The 22765-nt window shown below is 38.5% G+C and overlaps 1 protein-coding gene across 3 annotated transcripts in view; it reads left to right on the top strand.

Annotated features, from left to right (window-relative positions):
- Positions 1–22765, top strand: part of CPO (carboxypeptidase O) — a 45737-nt gene that overhangs the window by 17965 nt on the left and 5007 nt on the right. Inside the window, exons 2-8 of one of the 3 annotated variants that reach the window (XM_034655061.1) lie at positions 2586–2715; positions 13563–13662; positions 15660–15761; positions 16700–16804; positions 17684–17794; positions 19185–19275; positions 20404–20606. In XM_034655061.1, coding sequence (XP_034510952.1) covers positions 2588–2715; positions 13563–13662; positions 15660–15761; positions 16700–16804; positions 17684–17794; positions 19185–19275; positions 20404–20606 — 840 coding nt within the window. In that variant the 5' untranslated portion in view covers positions 2586–2587. Of the gene's footprint in view, positions 1–2585; positions 2716–13321; positions 13419–13562; positions 13663–15659; positions 15762–16699; positions 16805–17683; positions 17795–19184; positions 19276–20403; positions 20607–22765 lie in introns of those variants that run through there. The other 2 variants (XM_034655063.1, XM_034655062.1) reach the window with 2 other exon arrangements.

Here is a 22765-nt window from a genome sequence, read left to right on the forward strand (position 1 = left end):
TGGAATTATATATCTGTTGGAGGGGGAAGCCTAGTCTAATCTCGCTTTTTATTTGGATTACCATGCATCTTTTTGCCCTGAGTCCATCTTGGTCCAATTCTAAATAGTAGGAGAATGGGAAAAAAAAAACCAAAACACCCTCAACTCCTTGGTTCCATTCTCCTTCTGTGTAACTCACAGCCCCATTAAAATCTTTGCTTCAGAGTTAGGACGACTGAGATTTCTGCTCTGAGCAGCACGTGGGTGAGGGCAGAGTATCATGGTGTTGCATTTTACCTCTCATTCTGAACATCACCAAAATTCAAATTCAAGATTTCTGAATCAACGATATCCCAAAGGGATGATGGAAGATCATGACGAAGAAATCGCTATTATGGGGAGAGCCATGTTCTCTGCTGATGGAGTTTTCTGCACTCACTGCCTCCACTTTCTTACTTGGCTTTCGTTCTTTAACCAACTCCAGTCAGGCTTTTGTCTCTACCACATGTTGACTGAAATTGCTCTTTTCAAGGTCTCCAGGAACCTCTATCCTGCTGTATAAGATTGCTAGTTCTCAGTCCTCATCTGACTCCACTTCAGAACAACATTTGGCCCAGCTGGTAACTCCCACTTTCTTAAAATGCTTTTCTCACTTGGCTTCTAGGACACAACAGTCTCGCAGTTTTCCACCTACTTCACTGGCTGTTCTTTCTCAATTTCCGTTGCTGGATTCCTCTCTTCTACCAAGACCTCTAAATGTTAGACCAGCCCAAGGCTCAGTCTTTGTTCTTTTTGATCTGTACTCACACCCTACATGAGCTCCTCATGTGGCTTCAAACACCATCTTTTATAAGCTGGAGTCACAACTTTGTGCACCTCACTCCAACCTCCCTCAGCTCCAGCCTGCCATGGTAGTTACCCACTTGAAAATCCCCAGGATATCTCATAAGCATCTCAAACTTATCAAAGCCAAATACAATTCTTGAGTTTTCCTCTCCTCAAATCTTGTCCTCCCTCAATTTTCCTCCGTTTCGTGGCCTCAAAGTCTAGGAATTGTTCTGGAGTTTCCTAATTCCTTCACAGTTCACAATTATTCCATAAGCAAATTTGCTTCTAAAATAAATTCCCAGTGTGACCATGTTGTACCGTATCACTATGACTGGCTAGCCTGAGACCCCATCATCTCTCCCTTGGCATGCTATTGTATCCTCCCAGCTGGCCTTTCTGTTTCTACTCTGTCTGTCTCTTGCTACAGTCTATGCAGAAGCCAGACAAATTATTTAAAATATAAAGCCAAAACCTTTTCAGTGACTTCTTAGAATAATATTCCATACTATAGCCCATGGTCTCTACAAGATCTTCCGCCTTGCCCATCTCCTTGACCTCATCTTCCATCACTCTCTCAATCTCACTTCACTCAAACACTGGCTTTCTTCCAGTTCCTTAATAGGACCAAGTTCATTTCTTCCCTGGGCCCCTTATACATGCTGGCCCCTTTACCTAGTACACTTTTCCTACAACCTTTTGCATGAACCATATCATTTAGAACTCACTTCAAAAATCACCTTAAATAAATCAGGACAAGGCCTCTCCATCTCAATATAGTCTGGGCCCATGATCACCCCCTATCTCCTTAATTTGATTTCCTTTTACTTGAAATTGTATTATTTGTTTGTACACTTGTTTATTGTTCTCTTAATTCTATTTTGAGTTCCATAAAGCAGAGAGATGCTCTGCCTTACTCATCTTTGTATGTTTTCATCTTTGTACTAATGCGTGGTATATAGTGGGTACTTGTTAACATTTTTGTAGAATGAATGAGTGAATGAATAAATGAATGAGTGAATGAATGAATGAATGAATACAGAGCAAAGGATTTAGACTGGGCCCCCAAATGCCAAGGACTCCATTTAAATCCTCTGCTTCTCTGCACCAAATCTTGCCTTGCTCAGTTAGACTGTTAGCAATGTTCTTAACTTGAGCTTTTACTTTTTAGCAGTCATGTTTGAGATTCAGGCGTATCTGGGTTTGCCTGAAAATGTGGTGGGGTATCTGACCTAGTCCTTTATGCGAGAGGGCTGTGTGAGAAAATCCACTTGAGAAAGGATTTAAAATGTTTTCACTGTTCAGATTTGGAGAGACCTGGATTTGTTTAAGAAGCTGGTGGTGTGATCTCTCAGAACAAGAGAAGGTTCTTGGTCCAAAATACAGCTTTAAGAGGGGAGTGGAAATCCTAATAATAACCATGCCTACCACACCCAGGGCAGAAGACATACAACCCATTATGCCCAGAAACCTGTGGGGAGGGACCACAGGAGTAATTAGCTCCTAAATAAGCATAGGTGATGGGAATTCCTAGAAATGAGGACTTCACATTGGGAAGAAACTTCTTTCTGGATCTAGCGGAGCCAAGAGCTTGTATAAATTTGGTTTTCAAGGAGAAATGAAAAATCAAATAGTAGTGCTTTCCACTGTATAAGAAAAAAGCTATTTGAGGACATGATTGAGTTAATAACACAACTGTTCACTTAGAATTCTGCTGAGACATCCATTGGCTGACTTACCTTATCTTGATTGTAAATGTCTCTGCCTTTATGCGTTCTCAGAGATGCTTGATCCATTGACCTGCAGGAGAAGCCCAGGATTTTCTAGTTCTCTCTGCAGAAGAATGAAGCCTCTGCTTGGGACCCTTTACCTCTTGGGGATCCTGGTTCCTGAGGGGCTGGGATATGATGGGTGAGTGTGAAGTGGGAAGAGGGGCTGATTATCTTGACTTAGATTGTCTAAATGGAAAGCTTTTTTCAAGATCAGTGTAGCTGGATTCTCTCCTCTTCCGACCCATACACACCACCATGAGATGCGACTAATAAAGTTTTATCATTCAGCATTACTGTTATAGTCTTTGAATAAATGAATAAATAGCCAACATTTTCCAGCACAAAATATGATAAATACCAACAGATATGTCATATTTTGTGATTGAGAAAAGGAAATTATAATGAAAATTCTATATCCTTCATTTACAGTTTCACAATAGGTAAATCAGATTATTCTAATTTTTGAAAAAAATGTTTAAAGTGTTTAAAATTTCACCGAGATATAGTTACTCTTAATATTTTTGGATAGATAGTTATGTATTCAGTACTATTGCCAGAAATTTTCAGTTAAATTGTAATATAGAAATTTTCCTACGACATTCATAACACATTTAAAACATATTGCATCCACGAATAATATTCCATCACTGCTACCCTATGGGGCATGTGGCTGATTTCTACTTTGTCATTTTTACAAATAATGCCACGGTGAACATCCAGCCACATGAAATTTTTTTTGCAAATCTTTGATTATTTTTTAATATAAGTTACAAGAAGTGGAATTCCTGGGTCGGAAGCTGAGAAAAATGTGAGAATCTTGCTATGCATTGCCAAATTGCCCTCTAGAAAAATCGCATCTGTCTATGTGTGAAAACACCCAATTGATTCACTTTGCATTTTGTTGATTTCTAAAAAGGTTAAGTGTTTTGTCTTGATTATTACTCATTTTATTAGTCTATGTCTGCTCTTATTATTTGCTTATGTTTGTGTTCTTTCCTATTCATAATAAATTATAACTTATCTAAATATTTAATATATGTTAAATTCTGTGTGTGTGTGTGTGGTATAATTTTCATATAAAGTGTATGTTTTCCTTTGTTCACACATGGTTCACCCTGCTCGTTTGGTATATCTCAGCAAACATGTGTGGTTATAGTTAGTATTTTTTCTTCTGCTTCATGGTTAAAAGAATCTTGCAACAAACTCCCTCTCCCAGAACAGAGAAATTCACTCTGATTTTTGCCCTGGATGAATGGTGCAATCTCAGCTTATCTTGTAGCTTGATAGACAGTCTGATTTCAGATATATAAAGAGAGCCCACAATCTCCACGGCACCAAAACCTGTTTGGACATTGCCATCTCATGTTTTCCATCAGTTTACTTAGTTTCATATAGGTACTGCGTTTATCTTTCTGAGATTCTTCATTCATAAATTAGAGACAAAGACTTACATATATCACAGAGCTTTGATTGGGGAAAAGAATCACCTCGCTTAAAAATATGAAAAGCCTTAAAACTCACACATTGAATGAAACTTACACATTGATCCCTGCCTCTGGAAACTTACTTTGAGAAAATAAACTAAGTATGGAAAGAGTTTTATGCACTGAGATGTAGCTTTATTTATAACATAGATATTATATAAAATATTATAATATTTGGAAATAACAAAATGTCCCACAGTAGGTTATATAAAAGTTAATATGTGATATATCACAATGGAGTATTATTTATCCATTAGAATAATGATTACAAAAAATTTTAATAACATGAGAAGAGACATGTTTTATGCTAAAAGCAAGATGCAGAATAGAAAATGTAATAAAGTACTTAGAAAAATAAAAGAAAAAATATGTACCAAAATTGGTCATTGTTATCTTTGGTTGGTGATTCCCCCCCCCCTTCCTTCAGTTATTCTTTATTTTGTGAATATTCTTTAACGAAGATTTGAAAAAAAAGTGTTTTTCAAACCCAGGTTACATTATGGAAGTGACGTGGCTCAGGCAGTGGGACTTAGGGTGGCTTTCATTGGATAACTCAAGTGCAGCTTCAGACTGCACTTGAGGAAAACATCTTAAATCTTCTAGTCCTGGTCCTTAGTGGCTGCTTGCATCTTCATTATTACTAATAGAAAATAATGTCCACTTTTATATGGCTCTTACTAATACAAAACATGGATTACCTGACATTTTTGATGATACTCCGTTCATTACATATGATGTAATAACAGTCTAGAAAGTCTATGATTAACAAAAATTACAAGCTTTGCAATATTTCTTTTGAGCATTTAGGGTGGTGGACACTTATATTGACTGCACACTCCCAATAAAAGTGTAAATCTGTAGAATCATTTGGGATCTAGCAATATGGACCAAATGCCTTGAAAATACTTGTCCTCTTTGACAAACTAATTCTTCTTCCTGGAATGTAGCTCAAGGAAATAATCAGAATTGAGCACAAAGATTATGCAAAAAGTCATTAACTCCAGAATTATTTACAATAGCAAAATACCAAAAGGGGAAATAGAGTTAATATCCAGCATAAATGACAATATTTAAATAAATGATGCTATGTAATATATACCTACTGTCAAATATAATGCAGTCATTAAAAATAATGTTTATAAAAAGTTTTCATTGGTTTGAGGAAATGCTTCTGGTAGAATATTATGCAATACAAAGGAGTGAATACAAAATTATATATAGATATAATCTACACTGTTTTCAAGAAAAAATACACAAAGATTGATGAGAAATATGCCAAAATACCAACAACTCAGGGAGGTGGGGTTATTGAAGATTATTCCTTCCTTCTCTTTTCTGTTTTTCTCCTCTCCGTACTTTCTAAATTTTCCACGATAAGTGTATGCTAATTTTGTAAGAAGGAAAAAAAAGTTTGAAAATACATTACTGTCATGAAATATTCATATAACTGTATCCTTACTAAGTATTGAAAATACAAAATTTGGCTCAGTATTCATTAGATTCTTGCCTTTTTATACATTCCAGTCAAAACTCCACTAGACAATCTTAGATCTACAGGATTTATTAATAATGTACCCCAAAGGATCATTTTCTCTGTTAAACATTTTATGAATTCTTATTCATAAAGAATACACAATAATCTTTTCATTTGATTGGTGAGATGAGACTGGTGATAATTTGGGGGATTAGCCAGCTTTCCCTCCCTCTCTACATGCATTATGCATCACCCAAGAAATTGCCTAGAAACAAGAAATTGCCTTTTCTAAGTATATAGTTTAAACATTGTTTGAACTAAGTATTTGGATTTCTGAGGTTTAAGTATTGTGTTTAATCTCATGTAAAAATGATAAGCACTCTTAATATCAGAGGTTTTCACTCAGATCCCGTACAGTTTTTTTGTTTTTTGGGGTTTTTTGTTTTGTTTTGTTTTTGCATGTTACATGGACCTAGTCGTTCAATGCTGGGCTTAGGAGACAAGGTACTTACACATTTGGCAGACATTAGCTGGGGGAAAACCAAATGTTGGTTCTTGATGGTATCCAGTTACCTTTAATTTCTTCCATTCTATATTGTGGAATTGTCAGGGAATACCAGCCCAAGTGAAACAGGAATTCACTGGGACCAGCCCTGCTTTGCGTGTACTCACTTTCCTACCCCATTGAGTAGATAACTATGATAAATAAAGACCCAGACATTTGCTGAACCATCTCTGTCCCCAAAGTGTTGTGAAAGCCTCTTTGATGATCTCATTTCTGGGCAGGACTGGCCAGGCAGGATAGCCAGTGTGAGGAAGGATGAAGGGAGGGCTGAAATGATACCCTTCTCAGTTGCTTCATTTCTTATCCTTTCTCTTTTCTGAAAAAGCACTGAAATTGTTCTCTAGTGCTGATACTTGTTTTGCTTTCTTTGTAGTCCAAATCAGAGCTAGACAATTTTTTAAATGGGCTAGTAAATAGCTTGTGCTGATTCTCTAGGGCATAATAAAAGCATAATTTAGCCTATGTAACAAAATCTTCAGAGCAAAACAACGACCTGGGATAACTTACCTTAAGGATTTTTGTCAGGGTTAAATAAGTGTATATATATATCAAGTTCTTTGAACAGTGCTGGCATGTGTAATTGCTAGGACAACCCTAGTTGTTATCACTGACTATGCTTGAGTTAGGAATTCTCCAACCCTTGTCTTCAATACACTTAGTGTACCATTTAATTTGTAGTCAATCAGGCAATTTTCTTATCAGACTTCATGCCTTATTATTTAATGGCTGAGTTATTTTGCTTTTCATGTATTTATGTCTCTTCCCTTAAGTAGATTTTAAGGTCTGTAAGAAAGAAATTTACTTTTCTACTACTATTATCTATTACTGATTTTGCACACAGTACCAAGGGTTGTTGAATGGGTTAAATAAGAGGATAATATAAATGCTTTTATCATTGCCTACCATATAGTGCTCAATAAAGGTTAACTGGTATCATAAAATATGTATATTTTCTGATTATTTGATAAAGACATGAACTGTGCTCCTGCAAATTTATGTGTAGATTGAATTTTTATTAATTTAAACACACCAAAGGTTGTACATATTTTCTTTATAAAATGATAATATGCTTTGTCAAACAGCCTCAGCGTATTGCTTCCACCAGTATATATACTTTATATTAGAATTGCTCACTCTGAATGAAGCACTCTTGCTTATTTAACAAAAAAACAAATGAATGATTAATATTAGAAACAAATCCCTGAATAACATGGAGAAACATATTCCTCCTCAACTATTATAATTTTAATTACGTTTGTTTCTTTTAATCTCCTTCTAAAATTCGTTTTCATTATTTTAGCTGATTATTTAGACAATCCTATCTCGTGAGATTTTCATTTGAACAAGGTAAATGAGGTAAAATTCATTCAACAGTGTAATAAAACATTTACAATTTTGAGGGTAAAGAACTTATTAAATCAAGAATAACAATTCTTATTAATATTAGCTATTCTCTTAAATATTAGTAACAATTAAAAATAATAAATGTAGTTCCAAGTTTAACATCATAGAATTGTGTAGGGAAATTGATTTCTATTACAGTGGGTAATTATGGTATATGGTGCTAAATGAACCAGATTAAAAAATTAAAATTTAGTCAATCCAGTTGCGTAGCTATGAATGGAACTTGAGTTTTAATTAATTCTATCAAAATATTTTGTGGTTCAGTATTGTTTGAAGACAATACCAGTTAGGTGGCTAAATTATTCTCCATACAATTTTTATTTTTAAAACTATTGCAGCTAAATAGTGTTTTGCTTTGCTTTGTTTTGAACTACTAGTGTGTCTTAACGCTTATTAAGCATTAACTAGGTGTCAGAATTGTGCTCACTGTAACATGGATTAATTTATTTAATCTTTATAAGAATCCTTTGGGAAGGTATCATTATTCCCATTTTACAGATAAGGAAATGAAGGTTTAGGGAAAGAGCAGATATAATACCACAAATGTTCAGAGGGGAAAAATGAGAAAATAGGTAAAAGTCATTGAGACATTAACTAATTCAATCTGTGACACATATCCTTGCAATGCAAGGTCACTATCCAAAAGTTCACACTCCAGCTTCTCCGAGGGCTCATATCCTACTGCTATTAACATAGTAATCACTCCATACATATTTGTTGGGTAAATGAATTATCAGCTAATATGTGCTCATAATGAAAATATAATCCTGTTTCTTGCCTAAATAAAGCCTTTTAGCTAGGGAACTAAAACATTTATCAAATATTTGTGTGGCTTAGAGAGAGGGTACTAGCTGTATGACTTACTGGCTCTGTGACTGTTTGCAAGTTACTTAATTGCTCTTGGCCTCAGTTTCCTTATTTATAAAATATGGATGATGACACTTCACAGGGTTGCAATGAGAATAAATCATATAATGTGCATTAATGTATTCTATCAAGTGCTGGCACAATATCTGGCATAGAGGGAGAGGAATTGAATAGTTTTATTAAACTTTGTCAGGGTGCCTGGGTGACATTGTCATTTGAACATCCAACTCTTGGTTTGGGCTCAGGTCTATCTCAGGGTCAGGAGATTGAGCCCAGCACGGGGCTCCATACTCAGTGCAGAGCCTGCTTGGGTTTCTCTCTCCCTCTCCCTCTGCCCCTTCCCTCCACTTTAAATAAATAAATAAATAAATAAATAAATAAATAAACTGTCAAAAGATAAACAATAAATAGACAAGAAGAATTAAATAGTTTTATTTAACTGTCAAAAGATAAGCAATAAGTAAGTAATCCGAATAGGTCTAGATTTATTAAAGAAACTGAATTAATAATTAATAACCTTCCAAAAAAGAAAGCATCATGCCCAGATGGGTCTTTGATGAATTCTACTGAACACTTAGAGAAGAAATTATGCTAATTCTCTACAAACTCTATCAGAAGATGGAAACAGAGGGAATACTTCCTGACTTATTCTGTGAGGTGAGCATTACCCTAATACCAAAATCAGAAAAAAAAAAAAAAGAAAAAAACAAAGCAAAACTACAGATCAATATGTCACGTGAACATAGATATAAAAACCCACAACAAAATATTAGCAAATTGAATCCAACAATACACAAAAATAATTATACACCACAACCACCAACTGAAATTTATCCCGGGTGTGCAAAGCTGGTTTCATGTTTGATAATCAACTCATGTAATCCATCACATCAATAGGAAAAAAATTTAAAAAATCACATGATACGGAATTAATGGATACAACAAAAGCATTTGACAAACCCCAACACCCATTTCTAGTAAAAACTCAGTAAATTAGGAATAGAGGGGAACTTCCCCAACATCATAAAGAGCAGCCAGCTACAAAATATTCTACAGTTAACATCATACTTAATGGTGAAAAACTAGAAACATTCCTGCTAAGATCAGAAACAAGGCAAGGATGTCCACTCTCACAACTGCTTTTGAACATTGCACTGGAAGCTTTAGCTAATACCATCTGACAAGTAATGGAGATAGAAGGTGTACAGATTGGGAAGGAAGAAATAAAACTGTCTGTGTTCACTGATGACATGACCATCTACGTAGAAAATCTGAAAGAATTGACCAAAAAACTCCTGGAATTAATAAGTAATTATAGCAAGGTTGTAGGACACAAGGTTAATGTACAAAAGTCAATTGTTTTTCTATATACTAACAATGAGCAAGAGAAATTTTAAATTAAAAACATATTACCATTTATATTATCACCCCCAAAACAAAATACTTAGGTATAAGTCTAAGAAAATACGTACAAGATCTGTAAGAGAAAAGTTATAAAACTCTAATGAAAGATGTCAAAGGAGAACTAAATAAATGGAGAGATGTTCCATATAAATAGATAGGAAGGCTCAATATTGTCAAAAGGTCAATTCTTCCCAATTTGTTCTATAGATTCATTGCAATCCCAATCAGAATCCCAGGAAGTTATTTTGTGGATATTAACAAACTGGTTCTGAAGTTTATATGGAAAGGCAAATGACTCAGAATAGCCAACACAATATTGAAGAAAAACAAAGTTGGAGGACTGACACTACCTGACTTCAAGACTTATTGTAAAGCTACAGTAATTAAGACAATGTGTTATTGATGAAAGAAGAGAAAAATAGATCAATGGAACAGAATAGAGTGCCTAGAAATAGACCCACATGAATATAATTAATTGATTTTTGACAAAAGAACAAAGATAACACAATAGAGCAAAATAGCCTTTTCAACAAATGGTACAGGAACAACTGGACATCCACATGTAAAAAAAAAAAAAAAAGTGAATCTAGACACAGACCTTACACAGTTCATAGAAATTAACTCAAATTAGATTATAGACCTAAATGTAAAATTCAAAACTAAAAAACTCCTAGAAAATAATATAGGAGAAAACCTAGATGACCTTGGATATGGCAATGCCTTTTTAAATACAACACCACAAACACAATCCATGAATGAAATAATTAATAGCTTGGATTTCATTAAAATTGAGAACATCCACTCTGCAAAAGATGATGTCAAGAGAATGAGAAGACAAGCCAAAAACTGGGAGAAAATATTTGCAAAAGATGCACCTGATGAAGGACTGTTGTTTAAAATAACTCTTAAAATTCAATAATAAGAAAATGAACAACTTGAGTCAAAAATGAGTCAACATGCACCTCACCAGCAAAGATATACCAATGGCAAGTATGCCTACAAAAAGATGTCAACATGCACCTCACTAGCAAAGATATACCAATGGCAAGTATGCCTACAAAAAGATGTCAACATGCACCTCACTAGCAAAGATATACCAATGGCAAGTATGCCTACATTAATTAAAAAATCAATTTCTTCCTGTTTCAGTCTTGGTAGTTTATAGGTTTCCAGGAAGGCCTCCATCTCTTCCAGATTGCTTAATTTATTGGCATATAGCTGTTGATAAAAGTTTCCAATAATCCTTCCAATTTCATTGGTGTTGGTCATGACCTCTCCTTTTTCATTCATAATTTTATTAATTTGGGTCCTTTCTCTTTTCTTTTGGATAAGTCTTGCCAGTGCTCTGTCAATCCAAGATCTACAAAGAACTTCTCAAACTCAATACATGAGAAACAAATAAACAAATCAAAAAACGGGCAGAAGATATGAACAGACACTTTTCCAATGAAGACATACAAATGGCTAACAGACACATGAAAAAATGTTCAAAATCATTAGCCATCAGGGAAATTCAAATCAAAACCACACTGAGATACCACCTTACGCCAGTTAGAATGGCAAAGATAGACAAGGCAAGAAACAACAATTGTTGGAGAGGATGTGGAGAAAGGGGATCCCTCCTACATTGTTGGTGGGAATGCAAGTTGGTACAGCCACTCTGGAAAACAGTGTGGAGGTCCCTTAAAAAGTTAAAAATTGAACTACCCTATGACCCAGCCATTGCACTACTGGGTGTTTACCCCAAAGATACAGACGTAGTAAAGAGAAGGGCCATATGCACCCCAATGTTCATAGCTGCATTGTCCACAATAGCCAAATCATGGAAGGAGCCGAGATGCCCTTCAACAGATGACTGGATTAAGAAGCTGTGGTCCATATATACAATGGAATATTACTCAGCTATCAGAAAGAACGAATTCTCAACATTTGCTGCAACATGGACGGCACTGGAGGAGATAATGCTAAGTGAAATAAGTCAAGCAGAGAAAGACAATTATCATATGATTTCTCTCATCTATGGAACATAAGAACTAGGATGATCGGTAGGGGAAGAAAGGAATAAAGAAAGGGGGGGTAATCAGAAGGGGGGAATGAAACATGAGACNGAGAGACTAAGGACTATGAGAAACAAACTGAGGGCTTCAGAGGGGAGGGGGGTGGGGGAATGGGATAGGCTGGTGATGGGTAGTAAGGAGGGCACGAATTGCATGGTGCACTGGGTGTTATACGCAACTAATGAATCATCGAACTTTACATCAGAAACTGGGGATGTACTGTATGGTACATAATATAATAAAATATCATTAAAAAATCATTAAAAAAAAAGAAAGATGCCCTTTAGTGAGAGAATGGATAAATGACTGTGGTACTTCCAGATGATGAACTCTTCTACAACTCTAAGAAGAAATGAGTTATTAAGACGTGAAAAGACATGGAGAGAAGTTAAACGCATTTACTAAGGAAAGAAGCCAATCTGAAAGGCTATTCACTGTATGATTCCAGCTAGGTGACAGTCTGGAAAGCGCAAAACAATGGAGACAGTAAAAATATCAGTGGTTGCCAGTGGTTGGCGGGGGGGAGGGATGAACAGGCAGAGCACAGAGGGTTTTTAGGACACTGAGACTGTGCTCTGATACTGCAATGGTGGGTGCATATCTTTATACATTTGTTTAAACACATTGAATGTGCAACACCAAGAGTGAACCCTAATGTAAACCACGGACTTTGGGCAATAAAGATGTGTCTGTCAATGTAGGTTCATTGAATCTAATAAATGTTCCACTGTTGTGTGGTATATTAATAGTGGAAGAGGTTGTGTGTGTGTGGGAACATTTTATATGTGTATATATATATATATATATGGCATATTGTCTGTGTGTGTGTGTGTGTGTATAATATTACTCAGCCATAAAAAAGAAAGAGATCTTGCCATTTGCAACATGAATGGACCTAGAGGGTATAATGTTACATGAAATAAATCAGACAGAGAAAGATAAATACCATGTGATTTCACTCATATGTAGAATTTAAGAAGCAAACCAAATGAACAACAACAACAACAAAAAAGAGACAAACACAAACACAGACTCAAATACAAAAAAAAAGTGATGGTTGCCAGACGGAAGGTGAAAGGCGGGATGGGTAAAATAGATAAAGGGGATTGAGAGTGCACTTCTCATTACTGAGTAATGTGTAGCATTGTTGAATCTATATTTAACATCTGTAACTGATAAAACACTGTGTGTTAACCATGCTTCAATAATGTTTTTAGAAATAATTTTTAAAATATTGCAGGCTCTTCAATCAGGCTGTCCGTTATTGTCTGTTATTGTCAATCCCAATAACACTTTCCCTGTGGCTTAATTTCTTCCTCTCTGACATGGGGGTAGTAAGAGTACCTATCTCAGAGTTTTCAAGAGAAGTAAATGAGATTTAAATTGCTTGAGTGTCTTGTAATACATTTCAGTTCAATAAATCTTAGCTATTATTTCTTATACAAATTTAAAAGCGTGTTTAACTACAACATCTTACTGAATTACCCAGCTTCCTTGCAAGATTGGAATCGCTGTCCTCACCTCACTTCGCCGATGAAGAAACTACGGTTTGGAGGGACTCAGTTGTTGCCCCAGGTCTCACAGTCAGTAAGTCACAGCGAGAAGACTCTAACACTGACTTTTCTCCTCCAAATCCTATTCACAGTGCTTTCTACCACCTTTTTCATCAGCTTTCCAATCCTCATGGTATTCTAGTTTCTTCACTGCTTTGAGTCTGACTTTCTTCTGCAGATCCCCAGCACAACCCAGACGAGAGGTTGTGGGAGAGACAGTGAGACCGTGGAGGAGCCTGGACACCTATTCCTATACCAGCTATCACCCCATGGAGGAGGTGAGCAAGGGCACATGGAGTGTGGTGTTGGCCACAGCCTACTTTAGGATGGGCAAGGAATGGTTCACTATTAATATCCATAGGTTAGAGAGTCTCAAAATATGAAGTTGAGATTTGCCTGTGCACTGAGTTCAGGGGCTTGCAGAAAATCATCTTTTGATCACCACCATAGAAGCTATAAATCCTGCCATATAAAATAAAAAGGCAAATCAACAACAGAAAGGAAAAGAACCCTCTAGCCAGTTTCACTCCTGTGAGCATGGACTAAAATTAATCCTTATTCTTGTTTGTCAGGTTGTCAGCCAGTTTAAGCAGGCAAGACCAATGTGTACATGGGGGTGGGACATGCAGTGGAGAAGCCTTGTGATTCAATCACATTTAGCTGAAAATGTGGCATTTCTTGTAGGATGCGAAGGATGCAGGCAGTAGTTCTTAAGAGGGGAAAATTTCTTTTAAAGAAATACTCATATCACTACTAAGATGAGTTTGGTTATTTTTGAAACTGGATACAGTAAAAAATTAGCTACTATATATGCATATTTGTGAGGTACGTGTGTGTGACTTTATGCGAAGCTTTTTTTGAAATACAAATTTCTAAACATAGAGTTTTTGGGTTAAAGGATAAGCACATCTAAATTTTTATATAAATGCACAAGTTGCCTTCCAAATGGCTTTGCCGTTTATTCTCTCAGCATTTGGGAGTATATTAATATTTTCCAGAATTTTTTTTTAAAGAATTCAAGAATGAATTTACACATTCTTCTGTAACAATCACCCCCAAGTACTAAAGATTCTAAAAATTTGAACAAGGTCCAGGAAGGCTCATGGAAAGCTCGTGCTCTGGTATGGAAGGTAGGTCATACCTGGCTTGACCACGTGCTCTGTGACCTTGACCAAGACACCTAACCTCTTTGGTCTTCTGTTTCCTCACCTGTGAAACAGGAAATCAGTACTGATCTTGCAGCTTTTCTGTGAGAGTAGATGGAATACACTACACTAGTTCTGATTAAACAACAGATAAATAATTGCTGTAGTTAACACTGCAGGGCTTACGGCACCTTCATCTGACTCAGCGCATCAAGAAGCACGCACGATACCCATGTGAGAATTTGTCATTCTCTTCATTTGACAGAACTGGACTGAAAATACTCCACTGACATATTATTACTGTTATAATAATGCATTTTATCTACAGATATTCCATGTTAATATGAATGTCAATTGAGATACTAAAATTTTCAAATAGAATATTTATTATCCCAAATTAATTATGGTTATTTACCATAATGTTATTGTAGAGATATTTCAACTATAAAGAAACTGGGTAGAGGACTATCTTGTCATGTGTTGATGACTATCTTAATATATCTTATGTTTATGAATTCCCTCGGTCCATTCACCATTACAGAACCCCACATTATTGACTTACAGGTGAAGGTATAAAACCCTTCCTTTCCAAGCATGGTGTAAGACTTTGAATTAATTCAACATCCATTCAGGTCTCCTCAAATGAATCAAAATGATCAGTTTGGGATTGATTTAGAAACTTTTATTGGCATGTTCTGTGAAGGGCATATCCAACTCTTCTCTAATCTTAGATCCATGGGCATTAGCAAAGGATATTGCTGGGATCCAAAAGGATCCCCCCAAATCAGCCTGACTTGAAACTGCTGGCACGATTGGGTGTCACATGGAAGTCTAGAGGTGTGTGGCCATTTGAAGGATATGATGTTTCTGAAGTGTTTGCAGTGGATTATTAATGCTCAATAACTTACTTGTAAAGTTCCATAGGGGGCTCTGAGCTTGGGTGGCAGAGTCGGTCTTTACAGAAATCAGCGGAGCTCATTGGTTTAGTCTTGTAGTTTGTTTAGCACACAGTCGTAATGTAGAGCAAATAGTCCAGAGTTCAGTATCTTAATGAGAGAAGCAGTTATCTTAATTAGAGGCAAGCAAACGATTTTCTTATGGATATCCACAGTCCTCCCTGGCTGTTTCAGATCTATCAGTGGATGATCCAGATAAGTGAGAAGTACAAGGGAGTGGCAACAATGCATTTCCTAGGAATGACCTATGAGACCCGGCCCATGTATTATTTGAAGGTGAGTGAAAAGACTGGGAATTCCCTTAATTCCTTAGTTCACTGCCCTTTTACCACTTATTGTGGACATGTTAATTTACAAAGCACATTCTCAAATTTGAGAGTTATCTAGAACTACAAAAAAACCTATTGGCTCTGAAATCGAATTTACCTGGGAGTTGAGTGAATGGCTAACATGTTAAGCATGGGGCGTGGCGCCTGCATACCTGATTTTCCATAGGCCGTCAAACTCGGAGCTGAGTCAGCCAAAAAAGATATCTAAATATCCTTTGCCTGGGGCATATTTTAAAGAGTGGAATTGGTATATAATAAGGAAGCAATAAAGATAAATATATAATCAAATACATGCATTCATAAAAAGGGTAATTGTAAGAAGGAAAGAAGGTAAAAGGTGGATTAGGAAATATGCTGACTGGATTAGGAAAATGGGTGAGGTCTAGGAAAAAAGCTCCTTGAAAATGATGGATCCAGTCTTGTCTTTATCCCAATTTGTAAATTTCTCACTGATAAAGAGGTTGAGCCTTCATCAGCCCAGCTCCCAGTGGCTTTCAGTGAACAGCTCGGTCTAGGCCATTTACATTCGAAACAGATGTGAGTGTGACAAGCTTGGGAGTGTTCACCACCTCTTCTCCATCAAAGAGAGTCCACTAGCCAGGTTAATTCCTACCCGGCCCACCTCTCTGAAAGAGGAGGGGATCTTTCTTGCTGGAGTGAGGCTCAAGCGGAGCACAAGAATGGCACAGGGAGAAAGGAAAGAAGATTGGGTTGACGGGAACGGAAGAGTGGTGGGCATCTCTCCCATCACCCCTGCCTCATGCTTGGACTCACAGAGTGGAGGAAGAAAGGGGCCTGTAGGAGAACAACAAACCTGATAACTTTGCACAGCGGGTTATGATGATAAACAATTGTTTGGTAATAGAGCACGGATGTCCCCTCCAGATCAGCCAACCGTCGAATAACCCCAAGAAGATCATTTGGATGGACTGTGGAATCCATGCCAGGGAATGGATTGCCCCCGCTTTTTGCCAATGGTTTGTGAAAGAAGTAAGTGTCTTTAGCTTTCTCGTAATTGTTAACTGCCCAACAAAATACCTGTCACATCTCAGCTATTTAGAAAGCATGCTTCTTTCTCAGGTAGGCAATGCAGCTCTCCACTGAGTTACTCCTTCACCCCAAGGGAAATGGAATTTATAAGTAACTTCACTGAAAACTGAGGTATTTTGATCTCTTTTTAGTGTATCCGCAATAATTTATACTGGAAGGTAAACAACATATCTAAGTGTAGAAGACAGTACATGGTGGAACTCAGAGATGAGTAAAGCCTGGTGTTGCCTTTCTCAGAGAGTCTTGGGCAAATTTTCTAACACCAGGACCCCTCGTTTTTCCCCTGCTGAAGGAGCTTGGAAGGGCCTCTGCAGGGGCTCTGTGGTGCCGATGAAGAGATTTAGCTTGTGGGAAATACCTAGCTCAGTGAATTGTTACATATTAGCTATACCCTAGAAGGTACTTTTGTGTCAGTCTTTTCAGAAACCACAACAGAAAGAAACCCACAAGGAGCAGTTCTCAAAGCCTGGTTCCGAGACCAATAGCATCTACATAACTGGGAACTTGTTAGAAATGCAAATTCTGGGGCTTCCCCTCACCACCTTCCACCTAGAGAATTCCGGGGAGGGGGAGGTGGTGGGGGAGGAGAGCTAGGCAGTGTAGGCAGTGTATTTTAACAAGTCCTCCCAGTGATTCTGATGCAAAATAAAGCTTGAGAACCATTATCATAACAAATAGGACAACCGAGGCGGGGTTGGAGAGCAGCAGGGTAGAAGTTCCACGTGCAATCACCTCTTATAATTATGGTGAAATTGTTAGAAAATTGAAAAAAGACCTCTTCCCCAGAGCATTTCAAATGTTTCTCTCTTAAATTTCCAGATTCTACAAAACTATGAAGACAACCCAAGGATAGGAAGGTTCCTTAGAAACCTGGACTTCTATGTGCTTCCCGTTCTTAACATAGATGGTTACATCTATACTTGGACAACAGTGAGTACATCGAGTGTGGTTCTGGGATGAGTCCATGAATTAGATCTTGACTCAGGTTCATTTTTCTGACCTTAGTCATTGTAGCAACAGAAACGTTTTGTGGCCCTGTAAAGAATGAAGCCCCATTTGGGATGAAAATCAACTCAGTATCGTTAAGCCAACAAGCTACATCAAGTTTAGAACGGAGAAATTGGAGGCCTTGTTAGAGTTGAAATCCAGCACGTTTTGATGTTTGTTTGCTTGTTTTTGACATATTCCCAGTTTTGCAGCCAAACTTAAATTTTCTCCAAGTCCACCTCCTTCAAGTTTGTGGCCTGCCTGTCAAATTGGTATAAAAGTCATATACGACCCTGTAATCACCTGGTTTTGAAGCATGAGGGGCACAAATTATATATAACTTCTAACCCAACATTCATTTTCCACTGTGATCATTCACACAGGGGGCAAATATCTCATAAAGCTTTTAGTTAATAGAAAACTTCCTCTGGGGGTACCTGGGTGGCTCTGTGGGTTAAGCGTCTGCCTTTGGCTCAGGTCATGGTCCCATGGTCCTGGGATCGGTCCTGGGATCGCGCCTGGCACATCAGGCTCCCTGTTCAGCGGATTGCCTGCGTCTTCCTCCCCCTCTGCCCCTCCCCCACTCGTGCTTGCTCTCTCTTTCTCTCTCTCTCTCAAATAAATAAACAAAAAATAAAAAAAGAAAGAAAGAAAGAAAGAAAGAAAGAAAGAAAGAAAGAAAGAAAGAAAACTTCCTCTTTAAAATGTCTCGAAAGCAGATCACTCCACAAACAAGAGCCCCTGTTTCTGGAGAGTATCCGTTCCTCCCTTTTCCCCTTTGCTCCCCCAAAAGCCGTTCCAGGGACCCCTGTTCCTGCAGCAGCCTTTCGGCCCGGGTGTGAATAAAAATCTTCCCTCCAAGCTTGTCTGGAGACACTTGTCTTTATGCTCATCTCCACTCATCAGTCTTCTGCTTCCAGAAATGTGTAGAGACCATCACCGATACACCTGGAACGGCCTTTTTCCATCTGCCAAGCTATTTACCTTTCGTCCTGTATCACTTGGACATAAAAAATGACTCTCTGACGCTTTCCCTGAGTAAGCAGATCACGTCCACCAGGCACTGCTGATCTGCTCGTGAGGAAAAGGCCATACTCCCTCCAGTCCGTTGGTGTACGTGTAGAAACGCTGGGGTTGGACAGATGTGCCTGTTATTGGGTGTTGCTGGCCCATCTGTGAGACTAAAAATTATCCGCACGAGCTTTGTTATGTTAAAGGCAAATTTTCCAGACAATCCTAGGGACTATTTTTTATGTTCGGGGCCACCCACTCATCACCGACACTGATTTACGAGACCATAGAACAGCAGCATTTCTATGTTCCTCTGTTACAGGATCGGCTTTGGAGGAAATCCCGTTCATCCCATAATAACGGCACATGTTTTGGGACAGATCTCAATCGAAATTTCAATGTGGCCTGGTGTAGTAAGTACACATTTAGTTGATGACTTGATGAGCAAAAAAATGGAGAAGAGAAGCTAGGACAGAGGTGAATTACTGGAGATACAACTTTCAAAAAGAGACATCTAATTTTGCACAGCTCTCTGGACTTCTTGACCAGTGTTCTTCCCCTAAGGGATGACATCATCCACGCAGTAAGAACCAGCAACACTCAAGCGTGGGACCCTTTTCAAGTGGGATTGGCTAAACAAGGGCAAAGGAGACCTAGATCCAAGCGAATATGTTTGAAATCTATCACTTTATTTTTAAATATATGAATTTTCACAAAGAAAAGAAAAAAAAAAATCAGAGAATTATCCTTGCAGATTATTTTTATACCAGGGAGGCAGAAGTAAATAAGGCAAACATTTCCTTCTCCTTAAGGCACGTTCATGTTTCCGAATCTCAACATGCCCAGTGGATCAGAAGCAAATAGAGAGGTAGAAATGGTTAAGAGCAGTCTGGTTAAAAACCATATGGTAAGGGTTAAAATTCAGACTTGGTGGCTGTGTGAGCTTGGAAAAATCGCTTCATCTTTCTGCTTTAGGTTCTCTTATTTAAAACGTGGGCCGTAGTCCTACCATTCAATCAGTAGGTTGTTGTGGGATTTGATGAGTTGCCACAGAGGAGGGGCTGACCGCCCTCCCAGGGGGTACAAGGTGCTCAGCAGGTGGTCCTTATGATCGTCCCTGAGGAGAACAGACGTCTGTGTCCTTGCAAAACAGCTCTAAGGAGATGGAAGCCAGTAAGACAGTGAGAGCGACTTAGGCCAGTAAGGCTATGCCACAGTCTGACCTAAGACCCCAAACATCTATTTCACGGCCCACCGCAGGTGTAAGTAAAAGATTACTGAAAAAGCCATTTCATTTTGCGCCTTCCTTTGTGGACCATGGAAGCATGGAGTTTGTCTCTAAATCGGAATGTCAGCCCTCCTGCCTTTCTGAGTTCCTCCTTACAACCCTCGTGCACCCGTTTAACCAGAGCTAACTTCGACAAGCCAGGGCAAGCCCCGCTGCCACCCGCAGGTTGCCCGGACCAAGGGTGACGCCTTGCCCTCAATCCGTTCTAAACGGCTATCATTCCGACGACGGTGTGGTTTTCTGTCTATTCCAGAGACCGGCGCCTCTGAAAACTGCCACAATTTAACATTCTGTGGGACCGGACCAGTGTCGGAACCGGAGACGAAAGCTGTTTCCCGCTTTGTCGAGAGCAAGAAGGAGAACATCGTGTGTTTCCTGACCATGCACTCTTACGGGCAGCTCATTCTCACACCTTATGGCTACACTAAAAATAAGTCCAGTAACCACGAGGAACTGGTAAGACCACTGCACCAGAGCCTCTACAAAAGCCTCCGTGGGACCCTGGCTTTCCTTTCCCTGGTTTCCGTTTTCAAGATTAAGGCTCCAGCCCTGCTTTTGTTCTCTCTGCGCTTCCTTATTTTCTTTCTTCTGCTTTTTACACCTTGCCAGACGCCTGCTGGGAAGGCTTCAGGTTAAATGCTGCTTTACCTACTTGAATTAACTACCTGTTTCATGAAGTGTCAAGTTGGGAGACATCTTAGGTATTCATCGATAATATAAATGAGACGATTATGTTAATAATCTGCAGGAATGTGCTTTCATTTCTGTAAATTCTCTTGAAGCTCCGTTCAGCAATTATAGCTTTTGAACCGTGCTTTAAAGAACTTGCCAGCTGTTAGTGGAATATGGCATATCTAAAATAACATGGCTAAATAATATCTGCTCTCTTCTCTGCTAAACACAATGCTTTGTTTTCTTCTAAACTCTGCTTCTAGTATTTGCTTAGGGAACTGTGTAAGGGGACGTGCCGGCGGGGTCTGAGCCGGGCCGGGAAAGTGTGCTTTGTTATATCCAGGTCCTCTGAAGCCGGCTTCCCCAAGCACCAGGCACAATTGCTGGAAAGGACCGGTCTCTTTGCCCTTTCGCGCACCTGAGGACAGCAGACACAAATCAAAGGGAGGGTAAATTTAGAATTGTTGTCATATTTGTTATCTTTTTTTAAAACATTATTTTTTCTATGTGTAATCATGGCAACATTCGCATAACCTAAAATTTACCGTCTTCACCATTTTTGAGTGGACAGTTCAGTAGTGTTACTATGTTCACATTATTGTGCAACTGATCTCCAAAACTCTTTCATCTTGCACAGTGGACACACTATACCCATTAGAAACAACGCTTGGTCCCCGCGGCTTCTGTAGAACACCATTCTACTTTCACGTTCCGTGAATTTGACTGCTCTAGATACCTCACACGTGAGGAAGCATACAGTTTCCGTCTTTTTGTGACTGGCTTATTTCATTTAGCACAATGTCCTCAAGGTTCATCCATGTTGTAGCGTATGTCAGAATTTCCCTCCTTTTTACTGCTTAGTAATATTCCATCTATGTATGTATCACATTTTCTTTATCAGTTCATCTGTCTGTGCATATTTGAATTGTTTCCACCTTGGGCTACCGCAGAGAATGCTTCTAAGCACATAGGTATACAAGATCTCTTTGAGATCCCACTTTCAACCTTGGGGGTATATAACCAGAAGTAGAATTGACAAATCATATGACAGTCTGTTTTTAATTTTTAGGGGTACAATCATACTGTTTTCCATAGTGGCTGCACCATTTTCTATTCTGACTAACAGTGCACAAGGGTTCCAATTTCCCCACATGCTCAACAACACTTGTTATTCTCTGTTCATCTTTTTTATTTTTTTAGAACAAGCCCCTCATTATCAACAAATGCTGGGATGGATGGAAGCTAAGCTCACTCTGTTCTTGAGGTCACAGAGGCTTGGGGACCCACTGGTTCTCTTACCTGTCCTGTCCCTCTCGCACTGGAGCATGACCCGGAGAACACATGTCTGGGCGCAGAAAGAAAAACCACTATTGATCCTTGCTGAAGGGAGTTCTTCCCCCAACAACCAAGAATATCTAGTAGTACCCCAGTATCTTTCTCACAGTGTTTTTGGACATTTGTACTATGTGATCATTTTGTAAGATGTGGCAATAACTAACATTTGCTTAACACTTTGCAATTTACAAAGGGACTTCAGGACCGGTATCTCATCTGACCCGATGACAGCGGTTGGTAGAGCCCGGGTTGGAACTTATGTCTTCAGACTCCAGAGGCTACATGCATTCAGCCTCCTCACACTGCTTCTCTGCTCGAAAGGGCATGCGACTTCTAGGAGCTCCTATCATCTTACATGTCCAGATCACTGTGTCCTATTTCCTCCTATTCCCAAACTCTAGAAATTTCATTTCTTCAGCAAAGGAAAATGCAGAAACAGAGATTTTAGTTGAGAAGCCCAGAACCCATCTTATTTCCCGGTTCCTGCAGCATTTGTTGTAGATGTCTACTTTCTGCTCAAAGGGATATGTGACAAACACAAATGAACTACCAAATACAGGCCATTATAGATCTTTAGTGGGCTAGGTCTTCCACCAACAGAAAAAAGC

This window comes from Ailuropoda melanoleuca, chromosome 2, assembly GCF_002007445.2.
Source record: "Ailuropoda melanoleuca isolate Jingjing chromosome 2, ASM200744v2, whole genome shotgun sequence".
Lineage (NCBI taxonomy): Eukaryota > Metazoa > Chordata > Mammalia > Carnivora > Ursidae > Ailuropoda > Ailuropoda melanoleuca.